This window comes from Indicator indicator, chromosome 4, assembly GCF_027791375.1.
Source record: "Indicator indicator isolate 239-I01 chromosome 4, UM_Iind_1.1, whole genome shotgun sequence".
NCBI classification, from domain to species: domain Eukaryota; kingdom Metazoa; phylum Chordata; class Aves; order Piciformes; family Indicatoridae; genus Indicator; species Indicator indicator.
The window spans coordinates 29,749,296-29,771,125 of record NC_072013.1 but is presented as its reverse complement, the minus strand read 5'-3'; the positions used below and the strand labels follow the sequence as shown (position 1 = coordinate 29,771,125).

Here is a 21,830-nt window from a genome sequence, read left to right as displayed (position 1 = left end):
ACCAGCAACCCAGTGACGTAGAAGCAATTTTAACTATTGCATCAGTGCGCTAAGCAGGAAAGCCCCTAGCCACATGTAACATTAAAAGTTATAGAAGCAATGCCAATAGAAGAAGGAAAACCACTTAAAAAATAAAATAAAAAGGTCAATATTATTTAGGCTCTCACCATCATGCACTTTATAAGCAACACAAAAAAACCACATCTAGTACACTTTTCTCTTTACTATACTTTAGTGCTTGACACAAGTGATTGCAAATATTCTAAGTGCAGAAGCAGCAGGGGAAAAAGCACTGCTTCTGAGTTTTCTCTTTCTAAGATTATGGTGTTGAGAAAAAAAAGAACAATAAATTTGCAGTAAAGTGTAAGAACAGAGCTTCTTTCACTCCAGATTCCCCCATTACTCGCTACTGTAGTCGATGAATTCTTGGCATCTGCTTTACTCTGCCTTTCTCTTAGCACCTGGGATTTTAGCTTGAATCCTAGAAATAAAGAAAGGGAAAAAGAAGAATTATATGGTGAGGTAGCCATTCCATTCCAGCAGATCCTCACTTGCAGTCTTACCCAAGAGTAATCTCTAGCTTGTGTTCAGTATGTTATGCAACAGGTGGATTAGAGTCTAATAAGAAAAAGAGTTGATGCTCATTTCTGTGTTCTTACAGGTCCCTAATTCTGTGGGTGTTGGTGGCTCATGCAACCATGGGATACAGGCAGCAATATTCTCTCTCATGTCATTATTCTACCATGGTCTGTAGCCTACTGGAAGCCAGGAATGAAATTTAGACAAGGCTAAGAGTTTTGCAGAATCACAGAAATATTGGCTGGATAGGACCTCTGAGAGTCTTAAAACAACTTCTCAAGTGAGGCAGGACTACTATCAGTGCTGAAGCAGGTTGGTCATGGCTTTGTCTTGCTGCATAGAATCACAAATCATAGAATTTGCTGGGTTGTAAGGGACCTCTAGAGATCCAACCCCCCTGCAGTAAGCAGGAACCTCCCCAACTAGATCTGGTTGCTCAGAACCCCATCAAGCCTTAAATGTTGAAAATCTCCAAGGACAAAGGTTCTGGCACCTCCCTATGTAGCCTGATCCTGTGCTGTCTTAATTTCCTAGTGAAAAGGTTTCTCCTAATGTCCAGCATTAACCTCCTAGGCTGGGTTCATGTTGTTGCTCCTTGCTATAACATCTGCCACTACTGAGAAGAATTTGGCTCTACCGTCTTGCAACTTCCCATCAAGTATGTAGAGGCTGCTATGAAATCACTCCTTAGCTCCTTCTGATGGGTGAAACAAGCCCAGCTTCCTCAGCAGCTCCTCATGAATTGCTTTCTGCAGCTCACCATCTTGTGACCTTCCACTGAACACGTTATTCAGCCAAATTTTGCAAAGCCATGAACGCAAACTGCTGAGGTGTACGAGTCTACCTTCCAGCCCAGTTATCCTGCTTTAGCAATTCTCAAGTTTTGAGAGCTATGCTTAAGCCTCACTGTGTCCTGAAGGATCCCACAAAAGCTTTTGATACAGGAACATGTTAGGAATGCATTAGGAACTAGACATCAAAAATTTCATCCAGGTCTTCCATCTGTTTCATGGTGGCTTAAAACACTCAGGATCTTGGTGCTTCCACGTATATTCTTTCTGCAGCACAGTGGTGTTCTAATTCCCACTGTGTTCATTTATGGTATTATGAACTCTGAAGGATGGAGTCCTTAAATGCAAAACCCCAGGCTTGGAGTGGTCAGTGGGGAAGGGAGTTAACAAGTTCCTTCCTGTTTTGTCTCAGTTTGGTTAAAGTATGGGCATCAGCCTCTAGCTGGGCTGCTCTGTCCACAGCTCCCCCAAATGGCAGGAGAAGGAAGAGAAGGATGTAGGGTCACAGCTCTGTCTCAGCCTATGCTCGGCTGAGAAGGCCTGTGTTTCACCTGAGATTTGCCCTCCTGCAGTCTCTTAGATGCCAGGAGATGAGTAGGACATCATTCATAGGATACATTGTCCCCAGGACCCCCCAGCTCTTAGTCACCCCAGTGCACTGCACCCTGACAGCAAGACTTCTGGCCAAGCCTGCTGCTGAACTCACTTTGCCACAATAGTGTTTATGTGGGTCCTCACAAGTCCCAAGTACTGATCAATTTGTGCCTGCAAAGAGCAAAAGGAGACCAAGTCAATCAGGCATCAACAAGGCAGAACCACCAGAGACCCAAACCACATCATGCAGACAGGCTCACCTGGTACTTGTCATATACAACAGGGAGAGTAAACATAGACACCACAGCTGAAGAGGAAAAGAGCACACTGTTACATTTCTGCAGATCAGATTCCTCCAGAGAAGAGACCTATTTCAGTGACATACACTTATCATGCCAGTTGGTTGGCTGATCCACCAGGGACCTTTGTATTAAAAATGAACTTTGCTCAAACCTCCCAAGTATGGAACTCCCCATTGCTATAAGACTAGTAGTCACAAAACCACAAAACACAAATTAGATGTAGCATGAGGGATAATGTAATAGGAATTATGAATATTGACTGGAAAGGGAAATAGAAGTTGATGGTTTGACTGTGGGGGATGCACACCAAAGACAGGCTGTTTTGTCTAAGCAGAAATTGTGAGGGAGTTAAACTTAAAAATAGATTTTAAAAAGAATGCTGATTTTTACCCATGATCAGAAGAGTCAGGCCATTGAAGAGGGCTCCCACGTAAGTCAGCAGCCACATTAGTACTGCAAACTAAATTAAAGATGGATCATTACATCACCTCCAGAGTCAGCATACGAAGAGATTAGTTCACTTAACAGCCAAGGTAATAGCATATTAGACATTTTTAATGTGTAAGGAGAGTTGTTAAGTAAAGCACGTTAAGAACAACATTTTTTCTGGGTGTATAATCCCCACTCTGCTGTTCACTGCTTCTCACCCTCTTAGCTGAGTTTTCACATATATTTAGGGCTTAATTGCATACATTCAGGGCTCTGCATTGATCATGGCAGAGGCAGACTTCTGCATCCAGTTTTGATGGTGGCAAGGAGTCATCCCACACAGGTTAATCACAGCCTTACTGTGATAATCACAGTGACTGAAAACACCTGAGGCTGGGAGATGGGTATTTTTTTCTCAAAATCTTCAGTAATTTAGGAGCCTAAGCTATGTCTGCTCCCCTAATGATCTTCCCTTTGTTCTGAAGAACACCTTTTTGGGTGTAAGGCTGAAAATAAACAACTACCTCAGCAGAGAGGGAAAGGAGACCTTCCTCCATAGCAGGAAATGCCACCATGGGAGGACATTCAGATGAACAGACATATTAGAGGGGACCACACGATTCTGTGGCAGTCGTAACAGAGAGATGTTGCTAGAACTGCAGTGGAGCTAAGCTGGTCCTGCACTTTTTTTTTTAACTCTTGTATTATATATCAATGAATTCAAATGCAGATTGCCAAACCTCTGAACTTCTGGAATTAAGAAGTTTTGCAATTAAAAAAGGAGAATAACTTTTATATCTGAAGTCACACAAAACTAGGTTTTATGGTGACACTGTCAACATGGTAAGCATCACTTTGAAATGAAGAGTGATCTTCTAGAGAGGGGGTAAAAATATTTAAAGCAATCCTACTTTTAAAGAATCCACAAGGTCCTGAACAAGGAAGAGTCTCCTCAGCTCTTTGACTGTGCTGTTGACGTATAGCTGGAGACAGTCTGTGTATTTCTGAATCTGGTCCTGCGAAAGATTCATTTCCATCTCCAAGTAGGCTCTGCCAGAAGCACAGGACCAGTTACAAACCCAGGCAAGTTCACCTGCCGTTCACACTCATGTCCACCCATCCCATCTCCCTCTGCTCCCCAGACCAGTTCACCTGCTGTTCACACTCATGTCCACCCATCCCATCTCCCTCTGCTCCCCAGACCAGTTCACCTGCTGTTCACACTCATGTCCACCCATCCCATCTCCCTCTGCTCCCCAGATCAGTTCACCTGCTGTTCACCTGTCCCCCATCTCCCTCTGCTCCCCAGATCAGTTCACCTGCTGTTCGCACTCATGTCCACCCATCCCATCTCCCTCTGCTCCCCAGACCTCATTGCTTTGTGCTGGAGCAATGTATCCCACTTCCTGGTGGCACACAGCCACCAGCAAACATTGGTTTTGCTTTGCATGACCCATCTCCCCAGGCAATTGCAGGCTCTGCTAGGGGTGTTTGCCTCCAGCCTTTTTCTCTCTCCACACAGAACCTGGTCTTGATGGGTGCAAATCTAGGGGGGTTTCCTGATAAACTTCTGTGCAATACTGCTGCCAGAAAGGGACATCTCCTCCATTTGGCAACCTCTAGAGTCAAAAAAGCTACTGTTTGGCCATGTGTCACTTTTGGCAGCATTGTCCCCTTCTCTCTCTTTCATCCCTCTGCCTGCCCTTCACCTCTCTTTAAGTTATGCTCATCTTGTGAGTCACATCTCATAACCAAATCAAGTGAAACAGAACAAGCAGCATCCCAACAAGGTTTTTATAGCCTGTGTCTGTAAACCAGACTGGTTCCATGTCCTGGTTTACCAACTTGTTGGCACAGCAGAGGAGGAGGGATCACTGCTCTCTTGAAGCAAACCACCTAGACCCTGTTGTGGGTGGGGAGGGCACCAGGACTGGCACTGGCACCATCACCTAGGGTAGTGGATTACCACATCACAGCCAAGCAGTGCTGGAGAAAAGATACAAATAGTGTCCTTCTGTGCCCATAAGAATGTGCCTGGAAAGAATGCTCCTCCTGCTTGCAGAAACACTGCATTACATTGGCTCTAATGAAACTCTTTTTCTCTGATTAACATTTTCTGCATCTTTTGCATCTTAGGAAAAAATATCCCATGTCTCAGAGGACGATGGCTTTTGTGTTGTTTCCCCCCACCCACCATGATCTGAGCCAATACAGCCTTACAGCTCTTGAGATACTGGACAGCTGAAAATACTACTTCTCCTGTTATGAGCAAGAAAAGAATTTTATCCAGTATAAAAGTGGCAGCTAAAGAAACGTGAATTTCCACATCCTTTGCAAGACAAAGAGCCCCTGTCCATGACTGCAAAGCACTCACTTGAAGGGGTGGCCCTCGTCCGTCTTCTGCACAGCCTGTAGGACAGATTTGTAGATTCTGAAGCTAATGGTGGCTGAGAGGCCGGCGAGGGCCAGGTAGGCCACCACGCTGACAACGCTGAACTGGGTCAGGGAGAAGAGCAACAACAGGAGGCTGCCAAACACTATCCCTGTCTGCTTGATGTCACGCCAGTACAACAGGTCAATAGCTGGGGAAAGAAAACCAACGTGTTAAAGACAGGAGCTGGAAGAGCACAAGGGTGCAGGGGGGTTGGACGTGATGACCTTCAAGGGTCCCTTCCAACTTGATGCATTCTATGAAGGACGGCCACCATGGAGATGTTTGGAGTCCTTGCAGGAGGATAAAGGCACGAGTGATGCTCCTGCTCACATCAGGATCAACAGGAACTCCTCAACAGAAGCAGTGAAGTGACTTCAATGACGTGCTGAGGAAATTACAACTGATAACCTACTTGAAATTCTTGTATTTCCTGTGTCTGTGTCTGGGTTAGATAAGATGGATTAATATCTCCAGCCACAGCATGATGGGTCTCTTACAGCAGCAAGGCAAAACCAAGCTTGGGTTGGGGTTGCTAGTAGGCTTGTACAGAGGGTTTTACCTTAACTTGCATTTAGCTACTCTGGAAACTTTATTTATTTCTTTATTTTGTTCTAAGCGCAAAGGCTGAATGCTTGATCATTTTCAAGTTTTGGTTGTTGATTGGAAATGATAAGGATTGTTGATAAGGAAATGTTGAGGTTAGCCACTATAAACCACTTTCAAAGTTTTGACAATAAGGTTTTGTTATTTCTAAATATTTGAGAAAGGAAAAGAATCCTCCTGGGTTTACCACTACTTAGTAGTTACATGGCAAAGAAACCATTTTTCAGATGGTACCTTAAATTACAGAATAAATGGCTTTGGCTGCTGCAAATCCAACCATCTCAGAGCTATTAAAAAAAACCCAACCCTTTCTGCCTGTTAGATAACTTTCCTTGTCTACATCCATGGGAAGTGTTAAAAAAATGTACTGAAAACCATTTTCAGCCAATGTCATTGTTTGGTTTTGGTTTGGTTTTTTTCTTTTGTTTTGATTTGGGTTTTTTTATTTGTGAAGCAGTTAATTTTGACAGCATTTTTCACCCAGTTTGTATATTTTACTCCAATTCCTCCAGCAAACTATCTTACCATCAGGAATAGCCATTCTAAAAGCAAAATTTTATGAAACAAAGGTGAATTTAATTTCTTTACGTTGATAGGGTGTTTCTGAGAGGACTCTGCCTCCAGCAGACAATCTAAACAAAACAGCTCTGATTTCATAGACAGCACCAAGTCCTCATGAACAGCTTGAACACCACCAGCCAAACAGATTTTGAAGATGCCACTTGTCAAATTATTCTGAACAAAGAATAAATTCAGGAAATGTTGCAATCTGTCGAAAAGACTTTCACAGATACAAAAACAATTAATCCAGCCTAGTAGTTCTTATCTCCAGAAACTGTGAGTCACCATGGTGTGTTTGCCTTGAGCCAATGAGCTTTATTGCTCAGTACTATTACACATATTAGCATTGCTTTCAAAGTGATGGGCTTCAGTGCAAAAATTGCTATTGTATTACTGATGCAACATACACATCCCACTCTATGCTTTATCAATATACACAATATAATAACTCTTCCATACTTTTAAGTGCCAGTGTTCAGCACTGGAACTGTGATCATAACATACATGATCTATGGGCTGCATGGAAGCCTAAGGACATAGGACCTTGGTGGTCTGTGCTGGCATTCTGGGTGCTGACTTCACCAATCAGAGACCAGGCCAGAGTCTTTCCAGATACATGCCCAGGTCTCATACCTGCAGAAATACAGGGGCATGGACTAGGGAATGCTCTAAAGTGCAGTTATAGCACAATCAAGGCATGGACAGGTATCTAGCTGTATTGATGTAGGCAGCTGGACCTCCACTGTAAACTGAAGCTTACAGTGAGGTGCTGGAGTATGTGACTCACAAACCATCCTTACAAAATGGCATCCAGAACACGAGTCTCCAGTTTTATCATTTTTAATACTCTTTTTCAATTTAAGTTTTGCAAAATTCTCCAGCATAACACCACTGGTGTACTTTCACCAGCAAGCATTTGGGACTGAGGTATTATTCAGAGCCTGATCATTTTTGTGCTTATAAATTCCTGTGTCAGAAGACAGTATTGGAAATTGATGCAAATCTCAACTTTCTAAGATACTTAGATTTTATATCACTAAATACTTTCATGTTAAATGAAATGAGCACAGGTGAGCTAGCTCAATATGCCATACATAGAGCATCATCTACTGAAGGAAAAAAAAGGCCACACACCAGGGGAAAACACGACCTGGGACACAGGCAGTAGACAGGCAAACAAATGAGAGCTGAGCCAAAAAATACAAAAGCCCATTCCAAAAGAGTTGCCTGAATCAATCCTAATTGATGATAAGACCCAAAATGATCAACTAAACCTTCTCTCTGTGTTTCTGGGATCTTCAAGTTCTTATTCCTGTGGACTGGAGGTGAGCTATATTCTCACATAGAGATGTCAAATTGCATTTTCTCATTCTCCTAAACAAGGAAGATACTGAATGACTCAAGACAGATTTGTCCAGGTGTGTGCATATCCTGAAACTTGCCCCTTTCATCATGAAGCAACTGGGGTATTTGCTTAGCTGTATCAGGTAAGGAAAAGCTTGCCACAACGCAGAGCAAGATGGACAGAGGCCAAGTGACACAGTTCTGGGGACATGTGCATGCATGAGAGAGGAGATGAAAACGCAGCTGGCCTCTTTTGCCAGCCAAAGGAGACCTGGGAGAGAGGGATCGTGGAAAAAGTATGTGCCAACTGCTAGGTGGAAAATCTCTGCCCAAAGGAGGAAGATATAAGTTGAATGATTTTCATATGGCTGTCCTGGTGTCCAGGATCAGCCTGGGAGCACAATTACCCCCACCCACAGCAGGTCAGTTAGGGTTTTTAATGCCAGGAACCAAATCTGCCTTCTCCTCATTCCCCTCTCCAGGGTGAGGAGTAGCAGCACTGCTGTCATGTCCAACTGTTCAGGCAGGATTTGCCACTCCTGCAGCCATTCCTGCTCCTCTGCCTTATGGAGGAGGGAGTGAGCCACATCACCTTGCAAATGGCAGAGCAGAAAGAAGGTGAAACTCATGGCACCTTGGGTGCAGAATGGGGATATAAGGAGAGATCAGAGCTAGTAATCAGTGGAGATTTGTGAGGTCCAGCCATGGTTCACGAGCTTCCCTGATAAAAGCACTTTTTCTGCTGACAGCCCTCAGGGATTTGAGCTGTATCTGTTCCCCAGGAATTTAGATGCTGATGCAAACACCTGAGCTATATTTCAGAGATCTTTTCTCCTTCAGTTGCAGCTTCAGTCACTTCAAAGGCTTTTTACTTTATTTTTGTCCTACATTTCCTTACATAAACAAGTCTCACTAACAAGCAAGCAGAAGCACACTGGGTGCACAAAATCCTAGCTGGGATCCTTTGCCTGACTTCCTTGGGTACAATTTTTTCCTATAACCATTTCCACCAGAACAGAAGTACCTGTCACATAAGCATCTAAATAAACAAGGCATAAAGGAATGAGAAATTTGCTCCTACACTATGAGGTGAACCCCAAACTGGGTGCATCAACCCCCTCCACATCCTTTAAAAAAAAAAATATTTTAAATGGGAAACTTGAAGTTACCTCCCACATTTATATGTCTGCTTCGAGTTTCATCTCATCCTATATTCGTATAAAACTGATTAAGACATCAAACAACTTCTTCAAGCACTTGCTGACCCCATGGGCTTACTGCCTTCCAACAGGTCATAAAATATAAATGGTGACCAGAGTGTCTGATAAAGGGTATCTGTGTGTTTATGCCTGCAACCCTTCCTTTGTACTCTGAAGGGGCAATCACCCAGGCTCAGACCAGCCATCCCAGCACACGATGACAGTAGGGCTAGGAAGTGAGCCAGAGCAGCACATCTTCACACACCCACCTTTCTGCAGAGCCACTTGCCAACACATGCCCACCTCATGCTCAGCAAGGCTGAGATAGCCTTTGAATCTGGCTCTTACACAGGTACAGCCTTCCCCAGATAGATTAAAGGAGAGGGGAATGAGTTAATGACAAAATAATTAAGTACTTTGGTCAGTCTGTAGGGAACAAATAAGAGGTCCTAGTGTGACTAAGGGTCCTGCAAGCACTGGGTGTGTGCAGACATTGTGTGTGTGTTGAAGCACAGCACTGTCCAGACCTGACTACAATGGCATGATTCTGAGCAATGCATGCTGAATATGCATGAAGTAGAAGGCTGGTGCCACGTGAGCCTGTTAATATGTGATGTGCATGCAAGTGGACAGTGTGTCAATCTGCCTGGCTAAGCAAGACACATTTCTGAGAGCCAAAATGCCAGCTTCAGACCACCTAAGCTTTGCAACCAGAATTTGCAAGCAGGGTTTGGAAAACAGGCACTGTTTTCAAAACTCAGGCTTCACTGTGGTTTGAGTTCTTTCTGTTGTGAAAATCCTGTCTCTAAAATCCTGACCATCCTATTAACATGCAGAAACTGTTCAGCTGTAGCTTTCCACGATCTCTCTTTAGCCCCCTGGAAGGAGGGAAGCAGCATTGGGTCACTTTGCACTCTTTCCAGTACAACACACCAGAGCTCTGGCTCATTTGTGGAGGTATAAAAGAACTCTGGGTTTTGCCAGAACTGCCTCAGACTCAAAAGTCTTTGTATCTATTAAGGAGGACTGGCCAGCCATCTCTAAGACAGCAGAGCTGCAGGTCACTGCAATCACCTTTGAAGCGTCACTCGGGAGAAGCATGGCTGAAGAGATAGTTTCACCTGCTCGTGTTTTTAACTGACAGCAGAACTTGTAAAATGTTACTCAAGTAACCTTCTGTCTGAAGGAAAAAGTTTTCAAGGGTGCCAAATCCGTCCCTCAGCAATACTTTCTGGTATAACTTCATCTCATCAAACTAATGCGACTCCTTCGGTTGAGGCCAACCCCCAGGCTAACAAGGTGCAAAGGCAAAGTCTGTGATACAAGCAGCCACTTGTTAGTATGAGTGGCTGGTAAGCATCCATGTTTGTGAGGTAAGCTAAAAGCAGCCTTACAAATACACATAGCAGCAGCAGCATGCAATGCTTGTGCCAGCAAGGAACTCCTATGTGAGTACCATGCCTGAAAGCTCTCTCAGCTCTCATCATGGCTTTCAGGAGAAAGTGTTTCTGCTCCTCAATATTTGGCATCAAAAAAGACAGAAGACAAGCCTCTGGGCTGGAATGGGCAGCACTGGCAACAAGGGGTGAACAACTTGAGATGGATGAGGTGCAGTAAGCAGTGATGCTCCTTAGTCCATTTTCCTTACAATGCGTTGGAAATATGAGGTCCCCTGAAGAACTGTGGCATTGGGCAGCTGCAGCCCAAGGCTACTAAATGGAGATCCCAGAGGGAAAACGTAGGACCCAAACCAATTCATAGTTAAAATGTCCTCACACCTTCTTATTCCTGCATGGTTATCTTTTAGAAAAATACTTTTGTAAGGGAAATGGCAACCTTCCCCCTCCGTGTCTCAAACAAAGCATTTTAAAATTAAAATCAGTGAAGATTGATTAAGCACAGACTGAACAATTCACATCTTCCCCCTCCCAGAGAGCCAATGGCATCCTGGCCTGCATCAGGCATAGTGTGGCCAGCAGGAGCAGGGAGGTCATTGTACCCCTGTACACAGCACTGGTTAGGCCACACCTTGAGTACTGTGTCCAGTTCTGGGCCCCTCAGTTTAGGAAAGATGTTGAATTGCTGGAGCATGTCCAGAGAAGGGCAATGAGGCTGGGGAGAGGCCTTGAGCACAAGCCCTATGAGGAGAGGCTGAGGGAGCTGGGACTGTTTAGCCTGGAGAAGAGGAGGCTCAGGGGAGACCTCATTGCTGTCTACAACTACCTGAAGGGAGGTTGTAGCCAGGAGGGGGTTGGTCTCTTCTCCCAGGCAACCAGCACCAGAACAAGAGGACACAGTCTCAAGCTGCACCAGGGGAGGTTTAGGCTGGAGGTGAGGAGAAAGTTCTTCACAGAGAGAGTGGTTGGCCATTGGAATGGGCTGCCCAGGGAGGTGGTGGAGTCACCATCCCTGGAGGTGTTCAAGAGGGGATTGGACATGGCACTTGGTGCCATGGTTTAGATAGTCATGAGGTTTAGGGTGACAGGTTGGACTTGATGATCTTTGAGGTCTCTTCCAGCCTTCATGATTCTATGATTCTATGATTCTATGATTCCCTTCCTCTGAAAATCTCTGCTCTCTCTGTCTGACTTTGCAAGTTTTTCCTCTACTGCAGCAATTGGATGAAAAATGATCATGCACCAAGCAGCATTTCCATGGGAGTTAATGCAAAAAGCACGTGCAACAGCCTTGTATCCAGCCATCAAATGAGGCCTATGGGCCTTGAAGATGGCATAAGAGGTTATATGCTCTTTAGCATATTAATAACACCATTGGATGTGATCAAGGTGCCTTCCTCACAATGGAAGTCCCATTGGGCCTCTTTAGGAGGTAAAATCAATGCATTGTACAGCTTCATTCCCTATGTAATAGTAGTAGCAATGAGAAGTGAGAAAAACCTGTCTAACAGCAGTCTTTAATGGTGTGTACAGTGTCATATTATGACTTCAAAAATACAAATGGCTTCATGAGGCATTTATCAGACCTACTGAAAGTGAAAAGATCAAGAAACATATTCAAGAAGGGCAATCTTGTTTACAACGTTGTCACAGCAATATTTGACAATGAAAGCAACAATGCTGCAAGTCTTTGAATAGAAGTAAATATTGCTCACACTCAAACAAATTCCAGTGTGCAGCTTTAACCACGGGCTGTGAGACCAGACTTTGCCTCTTGTCTCCAGTGGATAATTCAATGTGGTCACTGCTCTCTTCCCTACAACAGATCTGATTCAAATGTAATACAGATGGATACACCATCTAATGAGCAGTCTGGTGTCTTCAGGAGACTGCTGTGATTAACAGTAGAGCCAAGACAGAATATTTATGCTGTTTCATGAGGCATCTCTCATGTCTTATCTGCAGCTTTGAGGGATGCTTCCCTACTCTTTCTACCTCTTGTAGACACTTTGTATATTAACTTTCTGTCCTCAGCTCAGCTTTATATCTTTATCATCCACCTGCCACAAGACTCAACATGAAAGTTCAGGTTTTCTTGGTCCTTGAACTCTGATGAGAGGAGACTTGGAGCAGGAATAGGATGAGGGAAAAGGAAAATGTTGACATAGCATGCCCTCCACATTATATTCTAATTATCTGCAAGGTCAAGATGTGAGCAAAAGAATATCGATTGATTGGTCTATGCGAGGCACAAGACTTGGCTTGGGTAGATGGAAGGGGATTGGCAATAAAAAAATCAGCACTACAACCATGCTGCACACAAGTCTACTGTAGTGTTATTTAGCATTATTATTACTATTAATATTATTGTTGTTATTGTTTGCACTGGAGAGGTTCTTTAATATTTAACATAGCAACAGGAGAAAGACTTCTCCACACACAACTGTATCACTACCTGCTGTGGCCAGTTTCCATGGACAATGTTATTGCTCTTACCTTAGGTGAGCAGAAACCACAAAGACCAAGCAGAGTCCCTGAATGCACTCCTTGAATGCACAGGATGCTATGGAAATGGTAAGATTTCCTGAGAGGTTCCTGGACCGAAATAATGGATCTACACCCTTCCTTAATCCATCCAAACATCTGAATATCTGCAGATTTTTGAAAGGTATGGCTTAGACGTACGTCATTTGTGAGAACTAAATATGACATGGAGAGAGTATCCCTTCTGATACCAAAAAAAGCTTCACCAGAACTCACTTTCTAGAGACTTAATGAAAGCAAAGTAGCCCTCCAATGTTACCTTCCAATGTTACCTTCAGCTGTTGTCACATCACCACCCACTTGCTAGAGTTTAAAGTTACTCCTCAGGTAATACCTTAAAATAATCTTAATTTGGGAGAATTTTCTCTTTGTACCAGCAGTAAAAGAATGTTGCCCACTTATTCTTAAAAGAAAAAAAAAATCTCAGACATGGCACAGAACATGTGCAGAGCACATTTTGGATGAACTATTGAAATCTCACTGTTTTTTTGATACTACCTGAGTCAAGATGTTTGCTGGGATGGTGGGCAGTCAAATAGTGTAAAGCTCATCTAAGAGTTTGTCCTCTAAGCTCTTATCTTGCAAGTTGATTTGCCATGAATAGGAATGTGCTTGAGAAAGAATGGGTACAAATTCTGCAGCAGCAACAAAAAATGAAAGCAAATCTGAAAGTGGAAACAAATCTTGGCAAATTTCACTCAAAATTCACACAAAACCAACTGTGAACCTAGGAAGTCAATTCCTCATAAGTTAGTGTATTTTTGTGAAATTTCACTAAACTAAGTTACATCAGACAATGACTGGGTTCCACGATTTTATCTATGTCAAGGTCCAGCATAAGAACCATCTACTAGGACAGCTATTTCGTGGTCAAAAAGAGGGAGAGCTCACTTGAACAAGACAAGTGGATCCCAGCTGAGGTTCAGCACACAGTGTTTTCATGAAAGCACTGAAGGTACAACCTGGCTGAAGTCACATTTTCATGATAGTAACTGTTATCAGACAGACTTCAGAACTGTCAACTAGATTATAGATTAATAGTATGCATCCATGTTACAGGCACTGAGTGTCTTTACCAGTCTTAAAGTGGAGAATGAGGCCATGAATAGTTGGTGCAGCTTCCCAGCACCCTCTGGAAACTAGTTGATATATCAGTCAAGTGAGGAATTTTGTTTTCTTGAAACAGCTGCCAAGAAAATGCTAATTAGTGACTCTAGTCTCAGAAGTCTGCCATCCTTTCCCGCATGAAGTTGTAATTATAATGTGGATAACATTTAGGATCATTTCTATGAACCATTTCTATTTACAGGCCTTTTCCTCTGAATTTTCAATAGGTCTTACAGGAGGATGAAGCTGCAGGAACAAGCATGTCACTTATGACCACCCAATAGCTGTCAAGTAGAAGAAATAGTGGAAAAGGGAATACTTGTGGGCACTAGCACACTAACATTAAATAGTGTCACCAAGCTGGGGTGCAAAGACCTTCCTAACCCAGAGAAACCCTCTCCAGCAAAGCATGGGGATGAGTCCTACCAAGCTAGGTCAAGTACCTGGGGAGGGCACCAATAGCTGCCCCATTACTTGCATCTAGAGGCACACCTCCTCCAGCAGCTCCACTCTGGAAGCTGTGCAACAAGATGCGTCATGTGGCTGGCAGTGGCCATAGGTTGTTACATGAAGGCCCACATCAACCAGCATGGCCAGTCAGAGACATTCCTCTGCATGCTCATGTATTATGCATGGCTCCACCCCAGCCTACTTCAAATGCATCACCTTCCAGTGAGGAAGGTGACTTGGGTGTGGAAGCCAGCTGCAATTCCCCCAAGCTGCCTGTGACAATATTTTGACTGATGCATATACCCAGCAGGGGTGATTCACTCTCTTGCTCCCCTGAGGGGTTGGATCATGGTCTACCATTGACATATCATGCTATATCTTCAGGATAGGCAGGTGAAACACATTGCAATACTTCTAAGCATATGCAGCAGCATTGGTTGCTTCATTGCAAGGAAAATAACCATATGTTGATTAGGCGGGGCAAAGCCAAATCTTCACCAAGAGTCCCTGCAGCTTCTCAAGATGTCTACCTGATTTTAAACCAGTTGTAAGCAACAATATATCTAGTTGCTGGTTTGTTTGTTTATTAACCAAAACTTATGTTAACCTCAATATCTCCATAATTTTAGTAAAAATATGCTCTGTGTTTACTGAGGTTTGTGTCTGCATCCCTTACATTCACAGACCTATTCCAAAGTTTCCTAAAAGGAACCATAATTCCACTGATAATAAAGCTGCCAAAAATTGTACAGCTCCAAGTTTGCTCAAAATTGATATTCTGGGTTAAGACAGAGACTACATGAATAATAGATATTAAAAGAATCAATGAATCAAGTCTGTAGTCTTCATTCCTCTGAATTTTAAATTTCTTCTATTTTATCTGGGACTGATCAAAGAATTTTGCCGACAGAAATAATTTTCTATATCTATTTCATCTTTTCTGCAGAATCATTTTTGAATCTGAAAGCACCACCCAAGAAAAATAAGAAGATATGCAGACAATGTGAAAGTGAGGCAAGTGATTTATTTTAGCTGCGTTGATTTTTTCAGATCTGGTTTGGTTTGGTGTTTTTTTTTTTTTCTTTCTTTCTTTCTTTCTCCAATCAGCATGGGACATATTGTGTCATTTAATTTTCAGCAAATCTACCTCTTGGTTTCAAAAAGAAGAGCACAGAAGGAGAGAAACCTCACTATTATTATTAATTTGTAATTAAACAACAGCAGCATAAAATTTGTTATTGCCCCCTTTTTAATTTATGAAAAAATATTATTTTTTTCTGATAAAGAGGTAAAATACTTAGTTTGCCTCTAAATACAGGTTGTTCAGCAATCTGACTCAGCAAATTAAGGTTTTTATAAGGATGAGTAAAATATTGATCCTTTCAGGAAACAAAACAAAAAACAAACAAGCAAGCAAACAAACAAACCCCCAGACCCCACCTAACAAGGGAATTTATCCACAAAGCTTGGATGAAAAGATCCTGAAGTTTGGCTGTGGCTCTCCCATGTGAACTTAAGGAATCAAGCCACCCTGTAGAAACCCCCAGCTCTTGATTCAGGCATGGACAGCCCGAGATGCTAGAGGCTGGCATTTAACAGGTGCATGTTTACTTTCCAGCTACTCATCTTCTTTAAAAACCTCTCAGACTTAATTAAGTGCAGTATTAAGATTGCAAAAATATCCAGCTTCCTAGAGACATGTCTTCCTGAAAGACCTCTGCCCTCCCCTCCCCAAAGGTCTTCTGCCTTCTGTTACACTGAGCTGTTTATGAAACTATGTCTGTAAGCATCCTGGATCCTTTCATGAGATGATGCTAGTCACCTCTCTCCCAGGGCCTCTGTTGTGAGTATCAACATCATGCACCGTCCGTTCAGCGTAAACATGCACCTTAAAATGAAAAAAATAGATTCCAGCAAACCTTAAAATGAAAAAATACATTCCAGCAATGCCTGCTCAAAGCAGACAGCAGCCTGCCCGTCAGGATCAGCTGCTAGCTTTTCTCCCTCTAATCTACCCACCGAGCAGCGTCACAGAGACTGTCTTTTATCAAAACAAAGGCTGGATGATGGCTGGGAAGTGTGAAGCTGACTAAAAATGGCTGGAAAGCTGTCCGAGGCGCCCGGGAAGGTAGCCTGCCCCACCCAGCGCAGACACTGACCCGCTCAAAATAAGCTGAAAATAAGCCCAAAAGGGAGATGCTATTGTTCCCCATGGCTGCCCGGCAGCAGCACAACATCATCGCACCATGTTGCCCCCGGCGGGCTCAGCTGAGGGCTGGAAAGCACAACGAAGGGATTAATTTGTAGAGGATTCTTTAAAGCAATCCTACAGCAAAGTAGGAAGTGGGCAGCAATGCCACGGCTGCCTCAGTGCTATCGCACTCCTTGCCGAAGCTGCGTTTTCTTTGTGTCGACGCTAGGCTAAGCCCTCTCCATGGGTGTGTCCGTGGGTAGGATGTACTGAGGCGCCCGACGGAACCCTCGCGAGCCCGAGCAAGCACAAATTCACCGTCACCCGACTTTCCTAATGCCCGAAAGGTATGAAACCATGGCCAGAGGCAGCCCGACGGAGAGAGGCAGGGATGAGAAATGAAACCGCTAACAGCATGGGCGGATGCTTTGGGAGTGAGCTGTAAGGTGGGAAGGAAGGTTCTGTATCCTGGATACTTTCAGGATGAGGCAGCCGGAGACGAGAGAAATACATTCAAAGAACAAAATTAAGGGCTTTTTATCTTTCTTAAATTATCCTCAAAGAAAAGCTTCACGGGGAGGGAGAGAAAACAGCATGCAAAGGCCCACAGGTGAACAATGCGAAAATGGATGGATCCTGCCTTTGCCTCCTCTGACATGCAGTCTTTCTAGCATGCAACACTAGAATAGATATAATACCCTGACATTTCCAGTTGCTCCAAAGACAGTCCATCTTGGTGGAATCGGCACTGGCTTGCATCTCGGAGAGCGGAGGAACTGCCGGTCCCTTGGTCTGAGGCACTGCGTTAGCAGTCAGGCATTCCCGAGCAGGGGTGGGTTAGCGGGTACCGCTCCCGTCTCCCTGCTCGGCTCCGGACTGATGCTGTAAGCAGCACAGGCGGAGGGGGGAGGGCATATTGTACGCGCTGCGGTCTCCACTGCAGCAAATCAGCAGTGTGATGTGGTTGCCCTAGGGAGCAGGCTCCTTTGAAAAGGGGATGCGGTCCCCTTTCAAATCAAAAGCTTTGCGCTCGGCGGCTTAGCCTCCTAAGCCATCGAAATGGTTAAGACAACCTGATGGTAAAGAAATAAAAACAAATTGGGTGTGGGTGGAGGGGGGGCGGGAGCGGGGGGTGAACTGTGTTTCCTATGTGGCTGTATGGTTGTGACTGAATTCATGTTCCAGAAATTTCTTAAGTGATGAAATATGGGGTTTTCTTCATTTTTTTGGTGAGGGCTAAATGTTGTCGAACCCCTCCACATTTGATGCCCACCATTCCTCTGACCAGATGGGTGAGGTCAGGGAACAGGCAGGATAAAAACAAGGTCAGGATCCAAACCCAACAGAGCAACTCCCATTTTGCTCTTTTTTTTTTTTTTTTTTTTTTCCCTTTTGGTCAAAACTATTCCAGAGACAAACAGCAGAGTATCCACACCACTGGGGATCACCCTCCTCCTGCTGCAGGCATGAGCACCCACAGTCATGGGGTGACCCACATAGCCCCCCAGCCCCTCCCGCCAAGCTCTGCCACACCAGCATGCCAAACAGTGCAAGCTGCACCCCAGTTAGCATGCGTGGGGTATGAATACTGCCTCCTCTCACTATTCAACATGCTGCATAGACCAGGATTCAAGGTGCAAGGGTGTAGGTAAACAGGACAATTTGTGAAAAATCAAGTGCTCTCTGTAGTAACTGTGAGCCCACTACTAGCTGAATTTTAACATCAATACCAACACTCTTGCTCTAGTAAGACACTGTCTCTGCCTTGGTTTCCCCATCAATAAATAAGCAGCCTTGCAGAGACATCATAGCTAAGCAATGGCCATACTTAGTGAATACTGGGAAAGAAAATATTTCACATCCACCCAACTTGTTTTCCTTTTCAGATTTTGTGGTGGTTACTAATCACGAAGAAACTCCCTCCAAAGTTTCCCTATTCACTGAAGAGTGAACTGAGATACAGCATATAAGACTTTGTGCAGTCATCATTGACAGAACAATCCCACCTGGCATCTCTCAGCATTGAGGCTGTAGGTAATCTTTCAGATCATGCTAGTTTATGAAGTAGTTTTACTTTAGCCACGTAAGGCTGAGTTTAGCTTTTTTATATGGAAATAGACACCAGCACAGACCCAGTGGGTCATGTACACATTAGCATGAGGAATGAAGTTCGAATATCTCTGCTCTTTTGGTTTCAAAAACAAATGGTCTTTAACTCCTGAGTTAACAGAGATCTCCCCCATTGTCAGTGGTAGGTCACCTATCCTTCCCTCAGGTAACTCATCTCATAGAAGAAAGCCAAAATTTAAGGAGACTTTCACCACAGATTTACCTAGGAAACTCTGCTGGCATTACAGAGGCTAATAGCTATTGTTCATGTTTCAAAACCATCTTTGAAATCCCCCAAAAGACTTGCTTAGACTTGAATCCAACATCTTCAGTCCCTTAACAGGGAAATAATTAACTAATTGGTGCAGAACTGGCTTCACTTGTCATTGTATATAGTAAGATGAAATAATCTGCAAACAATGTTGAAAGTCTTGATTTTGCATTCTTCCTGTCTTTATTAAAAAAAAAAAAAAGAGAGAGAGAGAGAGAAAAAGAAAAGGAAAAAAAAAAAGAAGGAAGAAACAGGCTGGCAAGGGATGATTTCTCAGCATAGACTAATTGGTTTAGATCCTTTGGAGGAGCAGAAAATATCCCTATTGATACACTTTGCCCTGCATGCTGTTTGCAGCTCTGCAATAAGGTTCCAGCACTAATCCATAACACAATGTACTTACAAGCAGTGTGTATAAACCAGAGTCATCATTCACATGAAAAATCCTGAAGTCCCCCCTCAAAACCCAGTGAAGTGAAGCTTACTGTTATACAGCAGCGAGAAGACACAAAATCTCTGGTCAGTCTGACTGTTACCCACATTTCTCAGTCAGTTATGAAAGACAAATTCCCTCTGGACAGAAGGGTCATCCATGTACATTTAACATCCCAGTGTTGTATGAAGCAGTGATGATTTCTGCTTTCCTTCATTGCTGTAGAGAATTTTTTTCCTCCCAGACTTCAGGTCTCTATCTCCTTCCCCAGGCCACCAAAATAAACCATGCCATCAGTTTTCTTATTAAAATCCTTCCCTTTGGATGAATGTCTCTTCAGACCTGCCTCATAAGATTAGACTGTCCCATACTACTTCCAGAGTTATTTTAAATTATGAACACCAGAAATCATCACTTTGCCACCAGTAACGTGAATGGGCTGAGGAGGTTTTTGGTGTGCACTTACTTATTCCAGGAGCTGAGTCAGGTGAGGGACAGAGCCAGCACCTGGCATTAACACCACATGTGTGTCTACATAGGTGTCCACAAAAAGTTCATCAAAATCCCAATGAGCTCTGGGTGGATCCAGGCCTAAAATGGTAATTGATTAAAAATGCATTTCTGCAATGAGATTTTAAATCATGCATTCAGCAAGCAGTGAGCCAGAATTAGGACTAAGCAGCTGGCCATCAATAGACTGAGGATGAGAACTACTTCTCTGCAACAGAACTAAACCAGGACCACCAAGTAAGCTTCTACTGGGCAGACTGAAATGCACAAATAAGCACAGCACTGCCTGTCTCTTAAAAGAGTGAAACATGCACAGATCTTGGCATCAACTGCAGGATGCTACAATGTTGGAAGACAATTTTCCTGTGATCATGAACAGAAGCAGGATTAAAAGCAGTGAGTGGGATTTGCTTCCCTTGCCTTCAGAGCCCTGTCCATGAGAAGACTCCTTCTGCTGCAGGATGTTACTGAACTACAGATGTTACTGAATTACAGATGTTACTCTTTTGCTGATGTCACTGATTATAGGTGTTAAGATGTTTCAGTGAGGTCACCTAAAGTCCAGTGTTGATGGCACAGCCACAAGCCAAGTGGGCTTTTCAGTATCTGCCTGTTAAGTAGCTCTCTAGCTCTGCTGGAGATAATCACCCATGTATGGAAGATGTGTGAGGGAAGGACTCCAAAGAATAAAGTCACCTAGCTGCTTTCAGTCCATCCTAAGCTCCCATTGAAGGAAACATCTGGCCAAGTTAACACATGAATAGGGTATTGCTGTCTGCCTCATTTCTTTCCATCCTTCCAGTCCCAGTAGGGTCTACTAGATGAAGTGCAAACTGCAGCTCAACAAAGGACTTGGACACCCTGACATGGTATGTGGGCCACCGTGGTTGGGCTGCTTACAGAGACACAACAAGCCATCTCAGCCCCTACCTTACTTCCTTCCAAAGGCCCTCCCACACTGACCCAGCCTACCTGCACTGCTGCTGAGCTCTGATGAGGACAGAGTTAGCAACATCTAAGGCTTTTTAGGTAAATATACTTGAACTGACATAGTAGTCCATGAGAGCTCCTAAGTACTCACTGTGTTCCAGGAAGGATCACACATGGCCCTAAACTTCAGGGCTGTCCCTTAACTGTCCTGTTGGAGGGCAGGGTGGAAATCAGCATTGGTTTTAAATAATATTTAGTGATAACAAATTCAAAGACAGAGCTGAAGCCATCACCAGTTGTGCTCTAAGAGCAATGACTTTGAAGACACTTTGGACTGATTATGTTTCTCAGAACAGTGCTCTGCATCACTCCACGTCAACTCATTGTGGGACACATTGAGGGCAAGCACCAGATCTGCAAAGTGGTGCCGTAAGATCCTGATATTTAGCACTTTAGGAGAAAAATGGCATTAAGGAAGATCATTGGGTTTTTATTCTAAGCTAATTTCTTTTTAGCATTAGCCACAAAAATAGAGGGGATGCTATTTTAAAAGTTGCATTAATATGTCTTGAAGCTTTAAAGAGCAATGGGGAAATTTTGCCAGAGTACTCCAAGGCAAGGGCAGCCAGCAATAACATTTTCATGAGGAGGCTGTCAATAGCAGAGGGATGGGCCAGATCCTGGCTCTGTTCTCATCCTTCATGCTGTCTTGTCCAACACATTTTCTGGGCTGTGGAATTGCTCAGAGGCAGCTCAGGTGTAAAGGCCATGAGCTGGGGGATGCTCATGGCTACTTCAGGTCCATCACTATTCAAAGTATAGGTAGAAGATAGACAGCTCTGTTCTTGATGTCTTTTGCCCCCATTTTCCCTTAGAAGATGTGACTCAGTGATGAATTGTTGGTTTTTTTTTTCCCTCAGGTCTTTAGACCATAAAAGGAATCAATATGCTGGTAAAAAAAAAAAAAAGAAAAAGACGATATGGTCTTAAACAGGTGTCTGAAGAAGAATACTCATAACAGAAGAAATCCCATGTCACAGCATGTCACATAA

The 21,830-nt window shown here is 43.6% G+C and overlaps 1 protein-coding gene across 2 annotated transcripts in view; it reads right to left on the bottom strand.

Moving 5' to 3' along the window:
• Positions 1-438: 438 nt before the first annotated feature.
• Positions 439-21,830, bottom strand: part of RTN1 (reticulon 1) — a 121,506-nt gene continuing 100,114 nt past the window's right edge. The window contains exons 1-7 of one of the 2 annotated variants that reach the window (XM_054400303.1): positions 17,224-17,284; positions 5,070-5,277; positions 3,607-3,745; positions 2,657-2,726; positions 2,225-2,271; positions 2,077-2,135; positions 439-481 (exon numbers count right to left, since the gene is read on the bottom strand). In XM_054400303.1, coding sequence (XP_054256278.1) covers positions 439-481; positions 2,077-2,135; positions 2,225-2,271; positions 2,657-2,726; positions 3,607-3,745; positions 5,070-5,277; positions 17,224-17,284 — 627 coding nt within the window. Of the gene's footprint in view, positions 482-2,076; positions 2,136-2,224; positions 2,272-2,656; positions 2,727-3,606; positions 3,746-5,069; positions 5,278-17,223; positions 17,285-21,830 lie in introns of those variants that run through there. The other variant, XM_054400302.1, reaches the window with a different exon arrangement.